Source organism: Arvicola amphibius, chromosome 4 (assembly GCF_903992535.2).
Source record: "Arvicola amphibius chromosome 4, mArvAmp1.2, whole genome shotgun sequence".
Taxonomy (NCBI): Eukaryota; Metazoa; Chordata; class Mammalia; order Rodentia; family Cricetidae; genus Arvicola; species Arvicola amphibius.
In genome coordinates, this window is record NC_052050.1 from 76,876,277 (window position 1) to 76,897,004 (window position 20,728).

The 20,728-nt window shown below is 45.3% G+C and overlaps 1 protein-coding gene and 1 long non-coding RNA gene across 5 annotated transcripts; one reads left to right on the forward strand and one right to left on the reverse strand.

Annotated features, from left to right (window-relative positions):
* Positions 1–47: 47 nt before the first annotated feature.
* On the forward strand, positions 48–11,411 carry Pttg1 (PTTG1 regulator of sister chromatid separation, securin). 4 transcript variants are annotated; one of them, XM_038326604.1, is made up of 9 exons: positions 48–189; positions 438–498; positions 661–841; positions 3,515–3,607; positions 4,177–4,275; positions 5,274–5,452; positions 8,436–8,529; positions 10,050–10,208; positions 11,276–11,411. In XM_038326604.1, the coding sequence occupies exons 5-9, from the start codon at positions 4,188–4,190 to the stop codon at positions 11,353–11,355; spliced, it is 600 nt and encodes a 199-aa protein (XP_038182532.1). In that variant the 5' UTR covers positions 48–189; positions 438–498; positions 661–841; positions 3,515–3,607; positions 4,177–4,187; the 3' UTR covers positions 11,356–11,411. The 4 variants fall into 4 exon arrangements, with proteins under 4 accessions (XP_038182532.1, XP_038182533.1, XP_038182534.1 ...); XM_038326605.1 differs by lacking the exon at positions 661–841; XM_038326606.1 differs by lacking the exons at positions 48–189; positions 438–498; positions 661–841 and having other exon boundaries at positions 3,604–3,634.
* Positions 11,412–13,142: 1,731 nt separating this feature from the next.
* Positions 13,143–16,142, reverse strand: LOC119813600. The gene is made up of 3 exons (XR_005285200.1): positions 16,016–16,142; positions 14,212–14,435; positions 13,143–14,090 (listed from the first exon to the last, which is right to left on the reverse strand). It is a non-coding gene; the product is annotated as an uncharacterized LOC119813600 (long non-coding RNA).
* Between the last annotated feature and the right edge of the window lie 4,586 nt (positions 16,143–20,728).

Sequence of the window (20,728 nt, forward strand, 5' to 3'; positions counted from 1 at the left end):
TCCCAAGTCCTTGACCAGGGCTATTTTGTTGTTTTTTTTAAAGAAGCAGGCGGTTCACACAAGTAGTTCGTTATGCACCCTGCAGGAAGACGGTGGCAGTGCAGCTTTGTGCCCCGCGCAGGGAACTGTGTTCTACTTCTAGAACAGTAGAATTTTAGCAAAAAATATTTACTGAAAAAAACCAAAAAGGTAAGCGTAATGGCTCACGCCTTTAATCCCTGAGACACAGGCGGATCTTTGAATTCCAGGCCAGTGACATAATAAGATCCTCCCCAAACAAACTTAAATAGTCCCCCATAAAACAGAAACTATTCAACAAACTACTGGAAAACAGGAGATTTTAACGGACCTTTCTCTTTCTTTCTTTCTTTCTTTCTTTCTTTCTTTCTTTCTTTCTTTCTTTCTTCTTTCTTTCCTAATTATTTGGTTTCTTTTAGGTGTATGAGTTTACCTGAGTTTGTTCATCATTAGCATCAGATCCTCTGGAACTGGAAATGTGTACGTATATATCGGGAGCCACCATATAGATGCGGAGTACCCTACCCGGGATCCTTTGCAAGAACAGCAAGCTCTCTTGACTACTGAGTCATTCCCTGGAAATTTTTCTTTGTGCTGCCTTGTGTTTATTTACACTTCCCCCTCACATGAATTTCTCTTCAGATACAGATGAATGTAGCTAAGATCCCCACCTCAGGAGAAGGGTCCGAAGTTATAGATTGTGAAGATTTAATTCGGCAAGTCAAAGCCAAAGAGTGCTTCCTCAGAGGAATTACAGAACTTTCTGGGCAAGAAGGAAGAATTTTTCCTCAGGCTTGCTTGAGTTCTCAAGAAGATTCTAGAGGTACCAAGATAGCAGAGGTCATCTCTGGATGAGTGCTTTTTGTAAAAGGAGAAACATGTATTAGCTAAGAACTCTGTATTCTACAGAGGGTAGTTTACCAACCAATAGGGTACCTTATTCTCCAATAACAAACAGGAATCACAAAGCTCGTCTAGGGACATGGCTATTAAGAAAATGATGGCCTTGCCGGGCGGTGGTGGCGCACGCCTTTAATCCCAGCACTCGGGAGGCAGAGGCAGGCGGATCTCTGTGAGTTCGAGATCAGCCTGGTCTACAAGAGCTAGTTCCAGGACAGGCTCCAAAGCCACAGAGAAACCCTGTCTCGAAAAACCAAAAAAAAAAAAAAAAAAAAAAAAAAAAAAAAAAAAAGAAAGAAAGAAAGAAAATGATGGCCTTTTAAAGACAGGGTGGTTATATAATTTACTCTTGCAGTGGGACCTTGGAAAAGTGGCAATGGTTCCTGTCGGTGAGAAAGGGAGAAAACTTCTCAAGGAATTAGAAAGTGTCCATGCGGAAGCTGTGGGAATTATGGAATTATAGAGATTTCTTTTCAAAAGCAAAACTTTTGTGTGCTGGCGATTTAATAAGAAGCAGCAAAATTTAGAAGGAGATGCAAGGAGAAAACAGATTCGATTAAGGGGATAAAAGGAATAGGGCAGAGAAGGAACAGTAAGGGTGGGGGTGGGGACGGGGGTGTCGTCTTTATTCTCCTCCGCCTGGAGTTAGACTCTTCTTTTTCATGATTGGCATAGTGTTATGCTTTTAACAGGTGTAGAGTAAATACTTGTTGTGCAAATTTAAAGGGAACACAAGGTACATATTCATTAGGACCATCACCTTGCTTGAAAACAGCTTTAAGGAGGTGTAAAAAGATGGATCCCAGTGCAAATTCTTAACTGTACAGGTGAAAGGCAGTACTGTATTTTATAGTGTTACATAGCCCCCGCCCCCCAAAAAAAATTGGGGGGAAAATTTTCAAAATAAACATCCATTCCTTAAATTTTATCAGCACCAAAGTTTTTGCCTATAACATTTGAGAAAAACAAGGTGTATCCTCCACTTCTCTTTGAATATTTCTTTTTGTTTTGGAGACAAGGCCTCTTGGCAGGCTACGGGAGCTGTGTAAACCAGGCTGACCTCGAACTCACAGAGATCCACTTGCCTCAGCTTTCCAAGGGTAGGATTAAAGGTGTTGTGTTGCTATGCCCAGGAAACAAAGGAATCCCTATGTGTCTGGAGAGAGGGGAAGACTCTCAGTGAGATGCAGGATTTGGTTAGTGATTTGAAATTTTGCTTTTTGTTATTGTGCGAGACGGGGCCCCAGCTGTCCTGGAACTTGGTTTGTAGACCAGGCTGGCCTTGAACTCACAGGGATCTGCCTGCGTCTGCCTCCTGAGTGCTGGGATTAAAGGCGTTGCACTATATATATATATATATATATATATATATATATATATATATATATATGCTATTTTTGCTATTTTGTTCCTATGGAACTCACACAGCAGAGTCTCTTGTGGCTCCGTATGGCTTTCACTGTCATTTTGGAAAGAATCCAAATACCCAGCAGGAGGGAATGGGTGAAAATCCTAGGACATATATCCTATTATCATGAAATTTTAGAATGTTCTCAGGAATATACATACAAAACTACTGACATGGGAACTGACCCATCATTGTAGAGAGTGCTCAAACAGACTAAGGAATCTTTACTCCCATTAACTGTAATCAAACACACATAGAAAAAAGGGTGTAGGTAGGAAAAGGTTCCAATGATATTAACAGTGCTTATTTCAACCAGAAGACCTGGGTTCTCAAATGACCTCCATTTGTCTTCAAACCTGTCGAATTTCCACAATACTCAAAAATAAGCAGAAATAACTACTACTCTGGAGACACAGGCAGGTGGATTTCTGTAAGTTCAAGACCAGCCTGGTCTACATAGTGAGTTCCAGGGCAGCCAGGGTCCTCCGCAAGAGCAGCAAGTGCTCTTAATTGCTGAGCCATCTCTCCAGCCTTGGAGACTGTTTTGATATGGGCAGACCCAAACTATCTTCTCGTTGGTTTAGGGCCTCCGACTTTGACCTGAAGATTTAAGGTCTAGAAAAAGCCTCTTGGTTTCTCTAGTTTAAGATTTTGTGCACGTGTGTTCTGGATGAAGTTTGGTCTCTATTGATGCTTTTTAGCCTTTTTAGCCAGTAACTAACGTGTATGCCTGTCTCCTAGAGAATCCACTCTTTCTACTCTGATTTCAGCATTTCTGGGCTAGTGAGTTCCAGACAAACCTGAGCCGCGCAGTAAAAGACTGTCCTTAAACAAGCCAAAAACATAAAAAGTAAGCCTGGACTGGTAGTACAGTAATCCCAGCCCTTGGGAGACCGGAAGCAGGATCATCCACCACATAGTTAGTTCATGGACGGCCTGGGTCACATGAAACCCTGTTATAAAAAAGATTTTAATGTTTAAAGTGATGTTTAAAGATTTTTTTTTTATTGGGCCAGTGTCTTCTCGCAGGTCCACACCGTGGAAAACAAAAAGCCCATCAGTAGTTTTAGATAATGTAAGATCGTAGTTTTTTAATTTTTGGGAGAGAGAGGCAGGGGTATGTTTGTGTGGGGGGGAGGGCGGGGGGAGCGGTGGCTGAAAACTTCGGTTGCTCTTATTGGCTCTCAGACTCCAGGTCCCGCCTCCTCTCAGATGGACCAATTGAGGCGCGAGTTGTGTTTTAAACCGCGGTGTGCGGAATCGTTGGTGGCGCAGTCTTGGGTGAGTCTGGCTGTTAGGGTGTCGCGGGTGAGCTGGGGTGACGGGGGTGGGGTGGGGGGCGGGCAGACTGGAGGCCGAAGCAGGGTCGACCTGAGCCTCACTCGGCCCCGCGTTACTGGACACTCTTGGCGTGCTCGACCCGCGGCGACGCTGTTTTCATTTTCCTTCTTCCCCGCCTCCCTCTCCAGGGTTTCAAACAGCTTGTGGTCTCGAACTTGTTATGTCTCTGAGACCAGTCTTGATTATCTGGTCCTTATGTCTCCTCCCTAGCGCTGAGATTACAGCCCGAAGACAGTTTTGATGGGTGCCAACTTCAGCTGCCTTCTCTTTAGGAGTTTAGTATTTCTGACGCTGACTTGAAGAGTTAAGATCTGGATAAAGCCTGTTTGCTTCACCAGCTTAATTGTATTTTTTTTTTTTTTTTTGTGCACACGTACCCTTAGCCAATCTTGGTCTCTGTTGGTGCTTATCTCTTCATGCCTTCCCCAATCTGATATGTAAGTCTGTCCCCTAGAGTAATCCAGGATGGCTACTCTGTCCCCAATCTGATATGTAAGTCTGTCCCCTAGAGTAATCCAGGATGGCTACTCTGATCTTTGTTGATAAGGATAATGAAGAACCAGGCAGCCGTTTGGCATCCAAGGATGGGTTGAAGCTGGGGTCTGGTGGTAAGTATGGGCTGCCTTTGAATACACAGGTGTTGAGTGGGTAATTGGCGTGGCCTGGAGCCGGTAGCATTTAGTGTGCTTTGTGGCTGATTAGAGTCAGGTTTGTTATATTTTCATGCTTATTATCTTTTTTTCCCTTTTTCCTTCACGTTTTTCGAGACAGGGTTTCTCTATGTAACAGTCCTGACTCCCAAGTGCTGGAATTAAAAGCATGTGCCCCCACCGCCTGACATTATCTCTCTCCCCCCCCCCCCCCCCCCCCCACATGGTTTCTCTGTAGCTTTGGAGCCTGTCCTGTAACTAGCTCTTGTAGACCAGGCTGGTCTCAGATTCACAGAGATCTTCCTTTATTGCCTTAATGAGGTTATTTATGAGTGCGCTGCCGGGTGGTGGTGGCACATGCCTTTAATTCCAGCACTCTGGAGGCAGAGGCAGGCGGATTTCTGTGAGTTCCAGACTAGCCTGGTCTTCAAAAGCTAGTTCCAGGACAGGCTCCTTGTCTTGATAAACCAAAAAAAAAAAAAAAAAAAAAAAAGTGTACTAAACCACTGCCAACAATGAAGCATGGGTTTGTGGGTGAGAATTGGGTTAAGTTGCTGAGATATTTATATGGTCTAATCTTTAAGAACTTGTGTATGTTTGGGGGCATACATATTCCATGGGTGCCTGTGGAGGTCAGAAGACAACCTTTGGGCGTCAGTTCCCCTTACACCGTGTGGAATCTGGGGATTGAACTCAGGTGGTCAGGTATGGCATTTTTACCCACTGAGCCCCTAATATTCTTGTGATTATACTTTTTCTTTTTTAAAAATATTATGTATACAATATTCTGTCAGTGTGTATGCCTGCTGGCCAGAAGAGGGCACCAGACCTCATTACAGATGGTTGTGAGCCACCATGTGGTTGGTGGGAATTGAACTCAGGACCTTTGGAAGAGCAGGCAATGCTCTTAACCTCTGAGCCATCTCTCCAGCCCCCTACTTTTTCTTTTTCAACAGTCAAGGCGTTAGATGGGAAATTGCAGCTCTCAGTGCCTCAAGCTGGCAAAGTGTTTGGTGCTCCAGCTTTGCCTAAAGCCAACAGAAAGGCTTTGGGAACTGTCAACAGGGTTACAGAAAAGCCAGTGAAGACTAATAGGCCGCTCAAACAAAAACAGCCAGCTTCGACTGTAAAGAAGGTGAGTGTGGGATAGAAGATGACATGCGTGTACATGCTTTAGCACTAAAACAGGCTTGCTCTCATTCATATGTATATTGATGTGCGTGAATACTTCATGTGTGTGAGCACCCGAGGAGTCCAGAAGAGGGCGCTGGGTCCTTTGGAACTGGAGGTACAGGCAGTTGTGAGCTTCCTTACTTGGGTGCAAGGAACTGAATCCAGCCCCTTTGGAAAAGCAGCAAGTGCTCTTTTTTTTAAATTGATATTTATTGAGTTCTACATTTTTCTCTGCTCTCCTCCCTGCCTCTCCCCTCCCCCCTTCTACCCTCCCCCAAAGTCCCCATGCTCCCAATTTACTCAGGAGATCTTTTCTTTTTATACTTTCTACTTCCCATGTAGATTAGATCTATGTAAGTCTCTCTTAGTGTCCGTATTGTTGTCTAAGTTCTCTGGGATTGTGATTTGTAGGCTGACTTTCTTTGCTTTATATTTAAAAACTACCTATGTGTGAGTACATGTGATAATTGTCTTTCTGGGTCTGGGTTACCTCGCTCAAAGTGATGTTTTCTAGTTCCATCCATCTTCCTGCAAAATTCAAGCTGTCGTTATTTTTTTCTGCTGTGTAGTACTCCATTGTGTAAATGTACCACATTTTTCTTATCCATTCTTTGATGGAGGGGGATTTAGGTTGTTTCCAGGTTCTGGCTATGACAAACAACGCTGCTATGAACATAGTTGAGCACATGTCTTTGTGGCATGATTGAGCATCTTTGTATATATACCCAAAAGTGGTAATGCTGGGTCTTGAGGAAGGCTATTTCCTCATTTTCTGAGAAATTGCCACACTGACATCCAAAGGGGTTGTACCAACTTCCATTCCCACCAGCGATGCAGAAGTGTTTCCTTTTCCCCACAACCTCTCCAGCATAAGTTGTCATTAGTGTTTTTGATCTTGGTCATTCTTATAGGTATAAGATGGAATCTCAGAGTTGTTTTGATTTGCATTTCTCTGATGACTAAGGATGTTGAACATTTCCTTAAGTGTCTTTCAGCCATTTTAGATTCCTCTGTTGAGAGTTCTCTGTTTAGGTCTGTACTCCATTTTTTTTTATTGGATTATGTGATCTTTTGATGTCCAATTTCTTGAGTTCTTTGTATATTTTGGAGATCAGACCTCTGTCTGATGTGGGGTTAGGGAAGATCTTTTCCCATTCTGTAGGCTGTCATTTTGTCTTGTTGACCGTGTCCTTTGCTTTCCAGAAGCTTTTCAGTTTCAGGAGGTCCCATTTATTAATTGTTTCTCTCAGTGTCTGTGTTGCTGGGGTTATATTTAGGAAGTGGTTCCCTGTGCCAATGTGTTCAAGTGTACTTCCCATTCTCTTGAGGTTATTTTTTAGATCATTTTCTTCTGGTTCAACCATATTTGGTTGTCCAGGTCTTGCTGTTGTAGGGTCTTTAGGCTTTACTGGTGTTGTGTTGCTCTTTGCTGTGTAGCATGTATTCTTACCTTTTCTACTCATCTTTTCCTCTAATAGGTGTGGTTGGGGCTGTCTGAGATTCTGTTGAATCATCTTCTAGGTGCCAGTGAACCCAAAGCTCAGATGGTTGTTGCCCGTGGTACAGTCAGTGTCACCGTTCTAGCTACCCCGTTGGTTATTCCTGTGCCTGGAGGTCGCTCAGTGCTCCTGTGCTTTGCTCTGCTCCCTTGGAGATGACGGTGCTGCCAGCTGATTTTACTGTCGTGCAATGTCCTTGGCCTCTTCATAGCACTTGCTCAGGATTCACCCTGGATCCTTGCTTCTTCCGCAAGTGCTCTCTTAACCACTGAGCCGCCTCAAGCCCCACTGTAGCACGTAAAGATGCTGCGTAAAGATGGACTTCCTAGCTGGCTTTCTTCCGTAGAAGATGCATAGAAGTCCACAAACGGTGAACAGAGGAGAGTTGTGCTGTATACTCGTTCCCGTTGCTTAGCTTCCTTGGGTACAACGTAACTCGTAGAAGTAGCTAAAGCTGCCTTTGCCTCAGCCATCCTTAACAGCATCAGGAAGCAGCTGGTTCAAAGCCACTTAGCAGATGGGTGGAGCACTCAGCTGGGTTTGATGGACACCTGCCCTCTCACACTTGGGAAGCTGAAGCTGGAGGATGGGCTGACTGGAGGCCAGCCTGAGCTACTCCTCAGCCCCCCAATTCTGGCATACCCATAATGAGATCTAGAGCACCTGATTTCTGTTTTGGCCTACTGCTATTGTCTACCTAGTATTCTTCAGATGTTTTGAATGTTTTGCTGCTTCTTAATCCCATGTACTTAATAAACTTGTTAATATTAGCCATGAAAATGATTAAGGTAACAGTGGCAGAAAAACCACACTTTATAAGGTAAAATGACTTCAGCATTTTATGACATGGCTACTATTCTGGGATGCCTCAAGCCTGTCTTCTCTGCTGTTAGGTTTGAACAGCTGAGTAGATTAGTCTTGAGTTAACCCTGCTCAGTGTTGTTGGGAATATATGTGGATAGGTGCTAAAATTTCTGACTTAACTTAAAAAAAAAAAAACCTTAGTTTTTGTATGTGAATGTTTGACTGTATGGTATATAAGTGTACCATGTACCTGAGGAAGACGTAAAGGGACATTGCATCCTTTGAACTGGAGTTACAGATAGTTGTGGGTGCTGGGAACTGAACCTTGGTCCTCTGTAAGAGGAGCAAGCACTCTTAACCACTGAGTCACGTCTCCGGGCGTGTGTGTGTGTGTGTGTATGTGTGTATGGGGAGGGCAGGGCCTGCACATGTGATGGCATGCACGTCAAGGTTGGAGGGTAACTTCCGGGAGTCAGTTCTCTCTTTTGACTGAATCCTGAAAACAAGAATTGTGACTTGTTAGAAGATAGCATGGACCTGATAGGTGTGCAGTGTGACGCCGTCACTTGAGGAGCCTCCAACTTCTTGTTACCATGTAGGCGGCAAACTTTTCACAGCCGCTTATTCTCGTGGGTTCTCTAGGTCGCTGAGAAGCCAGCTAAGATACAAAGCTCTGTTTCTGCTTCTGATGACGCCTATCCAGAAATAGAAAAGTTCTTCCCCTTCAATCCTCTAGGTAAGGTCTTTGGGATGCCCTCGGCTTGAGATTCTCTTACCCTGTGACACCCTGTGACTGTATTGTGCAGCTCCAGGCTCTGAGGCTGTCTGACCTGGGTCACTTTGAGTAAGCCGACTTGCTCAGGTGGAATCACTTGCCAGGATATCGGCTTCGGTCAGGGGGAGAACAGGAGCAAAGATTTGAGGAAAATCAGAAGCTCCAGGTCATTGTTGTGTAAATTCAAGGACAGCTTGGTCTTCACAGTGAGTTCCAGGATAGCCAGGGCTACATAGAGACCCTGTCTCAAAAAGGTGTATTGTTTGATATCACTTCTGATGTCATCAGAAAGGCCAAGTATAGCTGGGCTTGGTGGTGCACGCCGTCAGTCTCTCTTGGCAGAGAGGCAAGTGGAACTCTGAGTTCAAGGCCAGCCAAGGCTCTGTACAGAGATCCTGTTTCAAACAAACAAAAAGAAAAGGCAAGTCTAAAAGCCTAAAGTAATGTAAGAGAAATTTTCAAATTAACGTCATGCTAACTATTGCAGGAGAGTGTTAACTATTCTAACCTTTTTATATTTCTGAATACTGTCATTGGCGACAAAACCTTTCTTGAAGGGCGATAGACTTCTTCATTCCTTGAGGTTCTGAGACAAATACTCTCTTTTCACATGAAAACCGTCTTCCAGGAAAAAACCCTGGCTTGGCCTACAACTCAGATCATGGCAAATCCCTTTTTTCTTCCTTCCTTCCTTTCTTTTTTTTTTAAATAATTTATTCAAATTTATTTTATATGCATTGGTGTGAAGGTATCAGAGCCCCTGGAACTGGAGTTATAGACAGTTGTGATCTGCTATCTGGGTGCTGGGAATTGAACCAGGTCCTCTGGAAGAGCAGCCAGTGCTCTTAACTGCTGAGCCATCTTTCCAGCCCCTGGCGAGTCCCTTTTCTGTGACATCAGTATGGTCACATTTTCTCCTGGTGTGCTGAAGTTCTCATTACAGAATCTTTGACAGAAAATAAGAATTGCTTTGTACCTCAGGGTGGCTTCACACTCATGGTGATGCTCCTTCATTAGCCTCCCAAGTGCTTGGATGATAGTCACGTGCTATCTGCCGTACTTCTATCACAAAGCCTATTAAAGAGACTTCAAGAGCTGTTACAATTATGCATTTTTTTTTTTTTTTTTTTTTTTTTTTTGGTTTTTCAAGACAGGGTTTCTCTGTAGTTTTGGAGCCTGTCCTGGAACTAGCTCTTGTAGACCAGGCTGGTCTGGAACTCAAAACGATCCACCTGCCTCTGCCTCCTGAGTGCTGGGATTAAAGGTGTGCACCACCACCGCCCGGCACAATTATACTTTTTGCTGAGTATGTTTACAGTAATATTGACGTTAAGGCAGTAACTTATTTAACTGAGTATTATTAAATTGGTTCTGTTTTGCGTAGTGGAGAAGAATATTTTGACATAATATACTTCACTGCCATTGCCCTGACCGGGCTGAGGGAGCTTTGTCCTGATGCCCGTTGCTTTCCTTGGTGACAGATTTTGAGAGTTTTGACCTGCCTGAGGAGCACCAGATTGCACATCTCCCCTTGAATGGAGTGCCTCTCATGGTCCTGAGTGAGGAAAGCATGGTCGAGAAGCTGCTGCACCTGGACCCCCCTTCGCCTCTGAAGACACCCTTTCTACCGTGGGAATCTGGTAAGTGAGCGTGCGCTCTCGGAAAGCTGTGAGCTTTGTTACCTGACACTTGCATTGCTGTGGGGACAACAGGCAAGCCTGTGTGTAGCTTCTGTCCCTTGGACTACCGGGGCAAAATTTCAGAATAATAAAACCTTTTTCCTCAGTCATTATGTTTTGATACCAAAAGAAATGGTTCTGGAGTCTGGTCAGCCTTTGGTTATAGCAGAAGATGAAATTTAACGTCCAGCTTCTTAGGCCATGAGTTGAAGTCTGTAGTAACTGTGATGAGGTGAACAATCCAGGTTCCATCCATGGCTAACAGAAGGCCAGACACCTATGTTGCAGTGTAGACCGGCAGCATCTTCTCCCTGCTGAAAGCTTAAGGCCTTAGTTGGAAGTGGTGGTCAGAAGACACCATCAGACCACCCGCTCTGATGACACAGGTGGTTGGTCCTATCTTAGCATTAGACTTAGACTTAACTTACGCTCTAAAGATCATGTATGTAGGTTCATATACTTTTAAGGCGTAGCCTACTTCTTGAGAAAGGTCAGCTTTGAGGCCACTGCCACATTTAAGAAATCTGCACGTTGTGTGATGTAGTACATTAATAAAAACTCAGAGGCAGAGATCTGGGGCTCAGCCTGAAGGTCAGAAAAACAAGCCAGTCAGCCACTGACTCTTGCCTCTACCTCAGTCTGAAATGGCGAACCTGCCTCCAGGAATCTCAGAATGAGACTGTGTGTCTGAGAGCTGTCTCTTCCTGTTTTATAATCCCCTCTAGGGCTGGGATTAAGGCCGTGCACCACTGGGATTAAAGGCATGCACAACCCGATTTCTATGGCAAATTAGTGTGGCTACTGGGAATACAGGTGTGTGTTATCACTGCCTGGTCTGTAAGGCTGACCAGTGGGGCTCTTTTACTCTCTGATCTTCAGGCAAGCTTTATTTACTAAAATACATATGAAAAGTCACTACAGTATGAGATTCATCAGCTAAATGAATTTAGGGTGGAAGTAGCAGCTCATGTTATGGACAGTGGCTACAGGATTGGCGGAAACCTAACGAGAAACCCCTCTCCCTCCAGGTCCACTGCAGTCTCCCTCCAGCCTTTGCTCCACCCTGGATGTAGAACTGCCGCCTGTTTGTTACGATGCCGACATTTAAACTCCTTATTCTTTTATAGTTCTTATGTATGTTGTATAATAAAGTATTTGTGTGTACGTGTGGGGCATGACTTCTTACTAGCTCACGAGTGATATTTCTTGGCATTAGAAGATACCCCTGTTTTCCTGCGAAAGTATCCCCTTCACCGTGTACTTCATTGCCTTTTCATGGCCATTAACTAGTGACAGTTATTAGATCTCTTAATTAGAAGAGCCACTTCCAGCTCATTAAGTATTTATCGTTAGGCATTCTTTACCACCAGTTCTATTTAGTGCTAATGATTTTAGGATTCAGTAGCCAGAGTTTGAAAGGCTCTAAATCTTCTGAGAACGCAGCTTCCTCGGCATCTTCAGTTAGGTACTTCGAAGATCATTGCAGATAATTGACTTACAGTAGGGTTCACTCCCCCCCTATAGGAATCAGTTGTTTATCCAATTGTGGGCATGAGTGTTTGATAAGCATTAATGCATCTGACATCTAAGTATGAGTGGAGCTGGTCGCTTTGCTTTTGAAGGGACTGTGTTTTGTCCACTGGTGCGGTATGCCAGTTTCTGTAGTGTGTGACAATTTTTGCAAAAAGCAGGGGCAGCAGGGGGTGTGTGGGGGGGGATACTAGTCCTGAGGAGGGAGGAGTCTCCTATCTCCGTAGCCATTTGAGGCTGAGTCTGTAGTTAATGGGCCTACTTCTCTGGCCGGGCCCTGACTGCTCAGGCCGCAAACCTGCCGGGGATTCTGTTCCCAGGCGCTGGCTTTGCTGCTGCTTATAAAGGTAGCTTTAACTAAATCTCTGATCTATTTATAAATAAGATTTGAGATTCAAAGGCTAGGTGTCTTCCCAAAGAAAGCATCCCTCTGCTCCACCAAACAAAAGCCTAAAAATAAAAAGATATTCCAGATCCCTCCCTACTTCTGGGGCCTCCCTTCCACCCATCTGCCCTCTGATGGTGTATGATTTACGTTCTGTCAACCAGCTGCCGACAGCCTCCTGGCCCAAGGTTAATTTTATTTAATGCAAATGCAAACTCAGGGTTCACAGGTGATGAGTGTAAAGTCTGAAGCTCCTCCTGGTTGTAGTGATCTCTGAATTACAGTCATGTCTGCATCAGCTCCGTCCTCAGCTTTAACTGGGTTCCAGCTCCTTGCCTTGTGAAATGGCACAGTTCCTCTCTCTGTACTTTGTGTTCTCTCTGGAAGAGCGGGTAAAGCAGCGAGCGTTTAGCCACGCCGCAGGGTGAATATCGCGCTGTCCTAATCTTATCCACCAGTTAAATTAGTCCACTTGAGTTTAGCCCCTCCCAACTTTTCCAGAAAATGCTTGGACCGAAGCTAGATTCTTTGCCAAATACAACACAAGAAGCCTTTAGTTTCCTCTAACCGTGGGGGCAGTCCTGGTGTCCATCTTTCTAGCCGCATCCTGGTCTTCTGAACTACCAGAATGATCCATTAAGCTGTGCTTGAGGAAGCTAGGGGCTTCCTCAGCCTGCATCTCCAGACTCTTCCTGTTTTGTAGCACGAACATGTCCCCCAAGTCTATTAAGATCGCGTTGACAGGTTTAACAGCCATGACTCCGTGTCTTGGTGCCAGTTTTCAGTATTATAGTCTATCATAGTAGGGAAGGCAAGAAGCCACTCCAGGGAGTGGCTCCTGACTGGCAGCAGTTACATCTCTGGATCAGAAAGCAGAAAAAAAAAGACTGTGCTTTTGTGTTTCTCGGTCTTCTGTCAATCCAGGACCCCAGCAGAGAGGGTGGAGCCGTCTACATTCCCGAGCTGGTGGTCTCTCAGGTTAATCTCTTCAAACACCCTCGGTTACACTGCACCGATGCCATAGGCATTTCTTAATCCAGCTGACAAAACTGCCCTGAGAGGCCCCCTGTGTGGTCTGCCTTTGGACGCACAACCCTGTGCACCTCAGAGAACAGGGTAGATGAGGGGCTCCCACCACATCTGGATCTTCAGTCAGGCTCCATGGCCTAGGCTAGTGTAGCAGGTGTCCCACATTGTGTTCTGGACTTGGAAGCAGGTAGCAATCTTAAATTCAGGTAAATCCCAAATCCTACAACAGGATGGGAAGAGATACCATACTCTTTGCCATGCTCCCCTGCAGCCTCTTTTCTACCATGCTTTGTCGGTGATGCCAGGGTGGTTCCACAGTTTCTGCAGCCTAAGCTGCAGAAACTTAGGCTCATCTGGGGTAAGAGATATTTCCAAGATTCCAATCTTCGCTGCTTTATATGACTGCAGGAAGGGAGGAACTCCCCTGCAACCATGGACACAGCTTTTTGTCTTCTCACGTCCCCAGAAGCTGGCTCACTTCAGTCCTTCCTCTCATTGTGGTTGTTGCTCACAGGGCCGGCATCTCTGAGAGCCCAAAGCTAACTTAAATTTTTAGTTTATGTGTGTGTGTGCAAGGCTGAGGACAACTTGTGGGAGTCTCTTCTCTGTCTTCATACCACGAGTTCCTGGGATAAGGCTCAGGTTTGGCAGCAAGAGGCTGCCGAGTCATCTCGCCAGCCCTAACACTGACTTTTGAATAGGCAGACCTGCTCCTCCTGTCCAGCCAGAGTAAACTCTGGCCAAGGGTGTTCTTGTTAGTCTCCAAGTCTCTCTTACCAGACCCAGATAAACCATCAGTTAGTGGACTGGTTTACAATGGGAAGAAGAGCATAGTGTCCTTTGTCCTTGTGCTTGTGGCTCCCAGGAGGACTCACGCCTTTTGAAGAGGCCTCTTTTTCCTGTAAGATCAGTTTGGGATTGACGGTTCACTTTTCACAACACAGTGGAGTGAACTGCAGGCCCTCTAGTGTGCAGAGTGGGAGGGGGTTGCCACGGTGATGGCGTGAACCATCTCCTCACCTCAAGGTTGCTTCCTGCTGCTGTGGGAGCTGCCTGCCCTTGGCATCGCTGCTCAGAGATCAGGTTACAGCTGGCTCCTGGCTACCTGCACAGTTGCACCTGGACCCTAGGATGGGAAGCATTGTGTGGTTGGAACACTAACCAGAGGTGGAAGGCAAGGGTACCCGACTTGGGAGACATCTTCATTTTCCTGGGAAGACTGAATTGAACATTGTTCTGTATTCCTAGGTGGAAAATTTGGCATGTAGTTAGAGCACTACCTACAGCAGCTTGTCCCAGTCCCACCTTACAGCTGAGGCAGAGGGATGGGGGTGTCTGATGCTGACAGGAGTTGGGTAAAGAGAGAAATGATAGCAGAAACCTCACCTTGAAAGGGAGCCAAGAAACTGGAAACCAAGAAAGACGATATAAAGAGAGATGGCTCATCAGTTAGGAATGTGTGTTTTTCTAGTAAGTTGATCTTGGTTGCGGAACCCACATTGGCTCAGCTCACAGCTGCCTGTAACTCCAGTGCCAGGGGACCCGGATCTGACATTGTCTTCTGATCTCTGTGGGCACCTACACTCATGTGTACAAGCTCTCCTCCCCAGGTCATATAATTGTGGGATATTATTTTAAGATGCATTACATTTGTTTATGCTGTGGAACATTTGTTTAATGATGTGAAGATGTATTGTATTCTTTTATGTTGCAGTTGTTTAACTCCGTGAAGCTGTGCTACTTTGCCTGCCTAAAACACCTGATTGGTCTAGTAAAGAGCTGAATGGCCAATAGCAAGGCAGGAGAAAGGATAGGCAGGGCTGGCAGGTAGAATAAATAGGAGGAGAGATCTGGGAGGAGAGATAAGGAACAAGAAAGAGAGGAGAGGACGACTCCAGGGGCCAGTCACCCAGCTATACAGAAAGCTACAGAGTAAGAAGTAAAGGTATACAGAAATAGAAAAAGATAAAAGCCCAGAGGCAGAAGGTAGACAGGATAATTTAAGTCACAAAAAGCTGGATAGAAACAAGTCCAATCAAGGCTGGGCATTTTGTCTTACTCCTACCTTTTGGGGTCAGGGGTATTTTAAACAGTTGGAAATTAAATGCGGGCAAATTTTCAGTACCTACTGAAAAATTCCCTCCTGATACTTTCCTTAAAAAAAAAAAAAAAGAATGAATGAATAAGACTCCATGTATATTTATTTGGGAGCTGTGTGGCAGGCCACCCAAAATGTCAAAGAGTAAAAAGAGTAAAAACAGCCAACTACGCATTTAATTAAAAATAAACCTTAACAAAGCAGACAAAGTCACATAATGTGGGCATGCAAACTGGGGCTGTTGAACCTTATGGGGTATACTCGTGAAGTCTGATAATTGACCCTGACGGGTGCTGTGTAGCGCACTCTGGCTCTCGTAGTGAAATATGCCAGACTGGATAGCTCAAACCTTGGAGATTTATTCTCACTATTCTGGAGGTTAGGACTTGAAGACCCAGATGTGGGTTGGCTTGGTTCCTTTGGGGGCCTCTTTTCTCTCCTCGCAGAGAGGAGAGTTGTACCAGAATGGACTAACATGTACCCTGCGGGGGGGGGGGGGGATAATGGTACTGCCTAATGACTGAAATTTTAGGGTACAGGCAGGGCGTGTGGTCTGGAACTACAGCGAGGACCCAGGAAGACACCTTTGCCTCTGTTGTGGGTGGAGCAGAGATTCTGTCCGCTGATGCTCACGGAGAGGTGAAAGCTGATGAGTAAGGAAGACCTGGCATCTAGAGGACAACACAGCAATCTGAGTATGAGGTGGGTCCTGTAGAAAATGCTTACCTTCGTCTGCATCCTGTAGCTGATATAAAGACTAGGACCAAAGGCAACCTGGAGAGCAAAGAGTCCATTTACGTATTCCGATAACAATCTGTCACTGAGAAAAGCCAGGGCAGGAACTCAAGCAGGGCTGGAACCTGGAGGTAGGAACCAAAGTAGAGGCCATAAAAAGAATGCCTTGAGTTACTTACCTTCTCTGAGACTTAATTTCCTTATCTGTAGACTATGTTACTTTTCTTATTCAGTCACCCAGAGCAACAAGTGTACACCCAGGGCTGTACACTGATCATTTAAAAAAAATGCTAATTATTTTATCAAGGAAAGACTAAGATGGGGTTCTGTTTTGTGGGTGACCCTGTTAAGAGCTGTGAAGGTTGTATAATGGCGTTAAGTCACAACTCCTGCACCGAAGGGTCCTGTCACTCACAGAGCTGCCCAGATTTGTAGTCTGTACCTTGGGGTTGGATACCAAAACTGCCTGGACTTTATACTCTGACTTTGAACTTTGTCCACTGAAGAGACAACAAATTTTTACTTGTCCGTTTCAGGCATACTGTCATTTAAGTCAGTTGATTTTGCTTTTTTTTTTTTTGTTTGTTTGTTTGTTTGTTTGAGAACAACTGCCCAGGCTTTCTCTGCTCCGAAAGCGGAGCAGAGAAACCTGTCTTCTTGGGATAGCGTAATCGCGCCACTAGAGGGCGCCCTCCCTTTGTTGTTGCTCACCTGCTTTCCTGTCCGTATATAGTCTCAGCTGAGATGGACGCAGGATGGACATCTTATGCCTGTAAGGACTCTCTTAGCTTGATGACTGTGCCAAGTTTGCTTGAAAAATCTCTTTTTTGACACAGGGGCTCATATCGTCAAGGCGGACCTTAAATTTTCTGGGTAACTGAGGCTGTGCCTCGAACGCTTTGATCTTCTTGCCTCCTGCTGCCCGGAACTATAGCCACAGGTGTGTGTGTCACCTCACCCAGTCTAGCTATTCTTTTTTAATCAGCCATGTTTACTGAAATGTCTTTTAAGTAAAACTGGGGTGGCAGGACGAGCATAATTGCCACCGCCCAGCCTTTCCAGAATGTTCGTTTCTCACCAGGTCCATTACCAAGGGCGTTTCGTGTGCATCTCGCGGACTCACGGGGCCACGCCGTGTGTATTTGTACTGTACATGTATTTTGGCAGCTAGAATCTCAGGTTCTAGGTGGTCAAGTAATCTGCGATATCAGTCTTGAAAGGACATTTGACACTCTGAGCGGGTCTCCTCAGGGCCTTGTTCCCCAGGGCTGTAAAAGAAAAGCCCAGGATAGGCATTGTGTTTTGTTCTACGAGAGTGGTTCCCAGGGCTTTCTGTATCAAATATTTTGTGCTAAGTAAAATTTGGGCTTGCTCTTCGTGCTGAGCCGAACAGACCAGACCAAACTGATTTTGGAATTCAATCTCGGAATTCCTGCAGCCAATTAACTAAATTGCAACCGAGTTCCTGGCTGACGACTAAGGTGCAGCCAATTATTTTCTACATCTCAATTCCTTTCTCCTGTAAATGCTGTGTGCTCAAGTTGTTGGCTGGGGTTTTTAGAATCTGCTATGGTGTTGGGAGCTGCCCAGTGTGAGAATCCTGGGATGGGGGAGATAGCTCAGCCAGTAGAGTGTAAGGATTTGACTTCGAGACCCCCTCCCACCCTAGCTGGGCGTGGTGGCACGTCCTTAACCCGCAGTTGGGGATACGGTCAAGAAGAAACTATTCCACGAAGTATCAGGCTTGCTGCCAATACCAGTTACGACAGGATGCCAGTTCCCCAAATATACCACGAGGGGGCGGGATACCCCCTCCCACCCCTGTAAAGTGCTCCAATTCTGATTCTTTTTCTGTAGGTGACAAGCGGCCTCTGTTAGAGGACTTAGAGGTCCCCTGAGTGGTGAGGGGGTGAAGAGGGAAGGAAGTGAAGAGAGGAAGCTACAGAGCATAAAGATGACCCCCAAGTTAGTTTGATAGATTTCTAGTCACGTGGCACCCACCATGAGTTCAGTCATGTGCTTGACAGTTTTAATTTGGTTTCTGTCATTTGTTTGCAAGGTGATTATGTACTAACACATTGTGCTCTGATTGAAATAGCTTTTTAAAAAAGGCATGATAGCTATTGATCAGTATTCACTTAATTTTCTTTAAATAGACACAACTTTTGTTTAATCGAATACTACAGATGTTTAAATGGAAACTTTGTTCTTTATTTTTATGGTTTTTATTGAGCTATACATTTTTCTTTGCTACCCCTCTTTCCTCCCCCTCCCTTTCTGCCCTCTCCTATGACACCCATGCTTCCAGTTTACTCTGGAGATCTTGTCTTTTTTCTCCTTCCTATGTAGATCCATGTATGTCTCTCTTAGGGTCCTCTTTGTTGTCTAGGGTGTCTGGGGTTGTAGACTGTAAGTTGGTTCTTTTTCTTTGCTTTACATCTAGAAGTCACTTATGAGTGAGTACACATGATATTTGTCTTTCTGGGTCTGGGTTACCTTACTCAATATGTTTTTTTCTAGATCCAACCATTTGCATGCAAATTTCAAGATCTCATTATTTTCTATCGCTGTGTGAAATGGAAACTTCTAATGTATAAATGATGCATAGACATAAAATTTGCATCACTTGACATAATTAGAGGGTACAAAGAAAGAGATAGAGAGGGAGGGAGGGACGGGCGGGGGAACAGAAATAGTGTCATTGAATTCTTGCCGACCCTGGTCTCCTTCTTGCTAAAGCTCTGTCTGGGGAAAGATTCATCTGCATTAAGGGCGTGTCAGTAAAAAACCCTTACTGTCCTTAAAGTAGCCAGCAGGATGAACAGGCATGCAACAGCGATAGTTTTTCCCACTGTGTCAACTGACACTATTTAAAGTTTCATAAGATCTCGAACCGTTTCCCATGTCCTGTTCATAAAATCCATTTATCAGGGGGATAACGGGCTCCCTGGACTTGGAGTGTGGGGTCTTTTCTGTGCACATGCATCTCTGGGTCTCTTTACCTCACCCCCAAAATGAAGAGGTTGGAGTAGAGCTCCGAACTCTTGGATCTAGTAGTTCAGGATGCTTTCTTTGACAGCCTGGTTGTCATGGAAAGAGGTGACATCTTCTTGGTGACGTAGGAGCTATGACTGCCTGGTTGTCATGGAAAGAGGTGGCGTCTTCTTGGTGACGTAGGAGCTATGACTGCCTGGTTGTCATGGAAAGAGGTGGCGTCTTCTTGGTGACGTAGGAGCTATGACTGCCTGGTTGTCATGGAAAGAGGTGACGTCTTCTTGGTGACGTAGGAGCTATGACTGCCTGGTTGTCATGGAAAGAGGTGGCGTCTTCTTGGTGACGTAGGAGCTATGACTGCCTGGTTGTCATGGAAAGAGGTGGCATCTTCTTGGTGACGTAGGAGCTATGACTGCCTGGTTGTCATGGAAAGAGGTGGCGTCTTCTTGGTGACGTAGGAGCTATGACTGTCTGGCGAAAGCTGCAGCACCTCAAACACCATGGCTGGTACCCCATCTCCTGGGGGAATTTAAGTTCTAAGAAAACTGGAGGTTGGAGCTAGAAACGCAGAGTCTTGCTCTGCCTCCTACTAGTATTGTGGCTTGAACAAATGACTGATTGTACTAGCCAGTGTTTTCCTACATAGAAGGTCCAGGATTCAGTTGTGTTCACTATAGAGACTAAATCATCAGTATGCAGGTCAGCCGCTTACATGGCCTGGTGGGTTGGGCAGCGTTATTCCTGCCATTATGATAATTCCCAAGAATTTGTTTTGAAGAACAAAACTCAAAAGTCCTGGTAGTCCTCAGGGAAATTGATTGGTAGCCCAGTTCTTCATGGTTTTAAGTGGGCAAGTTGGAGTGAGTTTTATAAGCACCCCATCCCCATGGGATGCTTGGCCTAAGACAGGTGTATGAGTTGACACCAAGACGATTATGATGACATTCATGTAGCTTTGGTGGTAGTGTGAGGGACAGATACGTCTGTGTGGGTTTTAGGGCAGATTTATTCATATATTTTAAGCATGTATCTGTTTGTTTTGTACCCTTTGTATGCTTATGTGTATATGTGTATGCCACAGCATGGCTGTAGAAGCCAGAGGGCAACTTGTAGGAGCTGGTTCTCTTCTACTGTGTGGGTCCTGGCAATCAAGCTGAGGCTGCCAGGCGTGGCAGCAAGTGCTTTTACAAGCTGAGCTGCCTCACCAGCCCCAATATTTATTTTTTAGATAGGGTCTTGTATATCACGGGCTGGCCTGCAAACTTGCTATGTAACTGAGGACAATCCTGGACTTGTGTCCCCTGTCTCTATATCTCGAGTGCTGGGATTAAAGGTCTGCCACCAAGACTGGTTTATTTGAAGCTGAGAGCTGCTTGTGCTAGCCACACACTTCTACCAACCGCACAACAACTCCTGAAAAACATCAACAAACTTGTTTTGAAGCACTGGTTGGGTAACTGTGGTTTTCTAGCTCACATGTGTCCCAAGCGTCTGTCTGCTTCCTACCTGTAGGTGTTACTGCGAGGGTGTGTCTCTAGGGAAGAGCGGGAGAAACCGGACACAGTGCGAGTTTGTCCTACTGGTCCTTGGGTCGATCTCCACACAAAGGTGGGGGGTGGATGGGCTGAGTTAGCCGGCAGTGGAGGGCAGTGCCGGCACGTTCCCAGCCAGGTAGAAGTCTCCCAGCGAGTACCTCCTTTGGGCGGATGG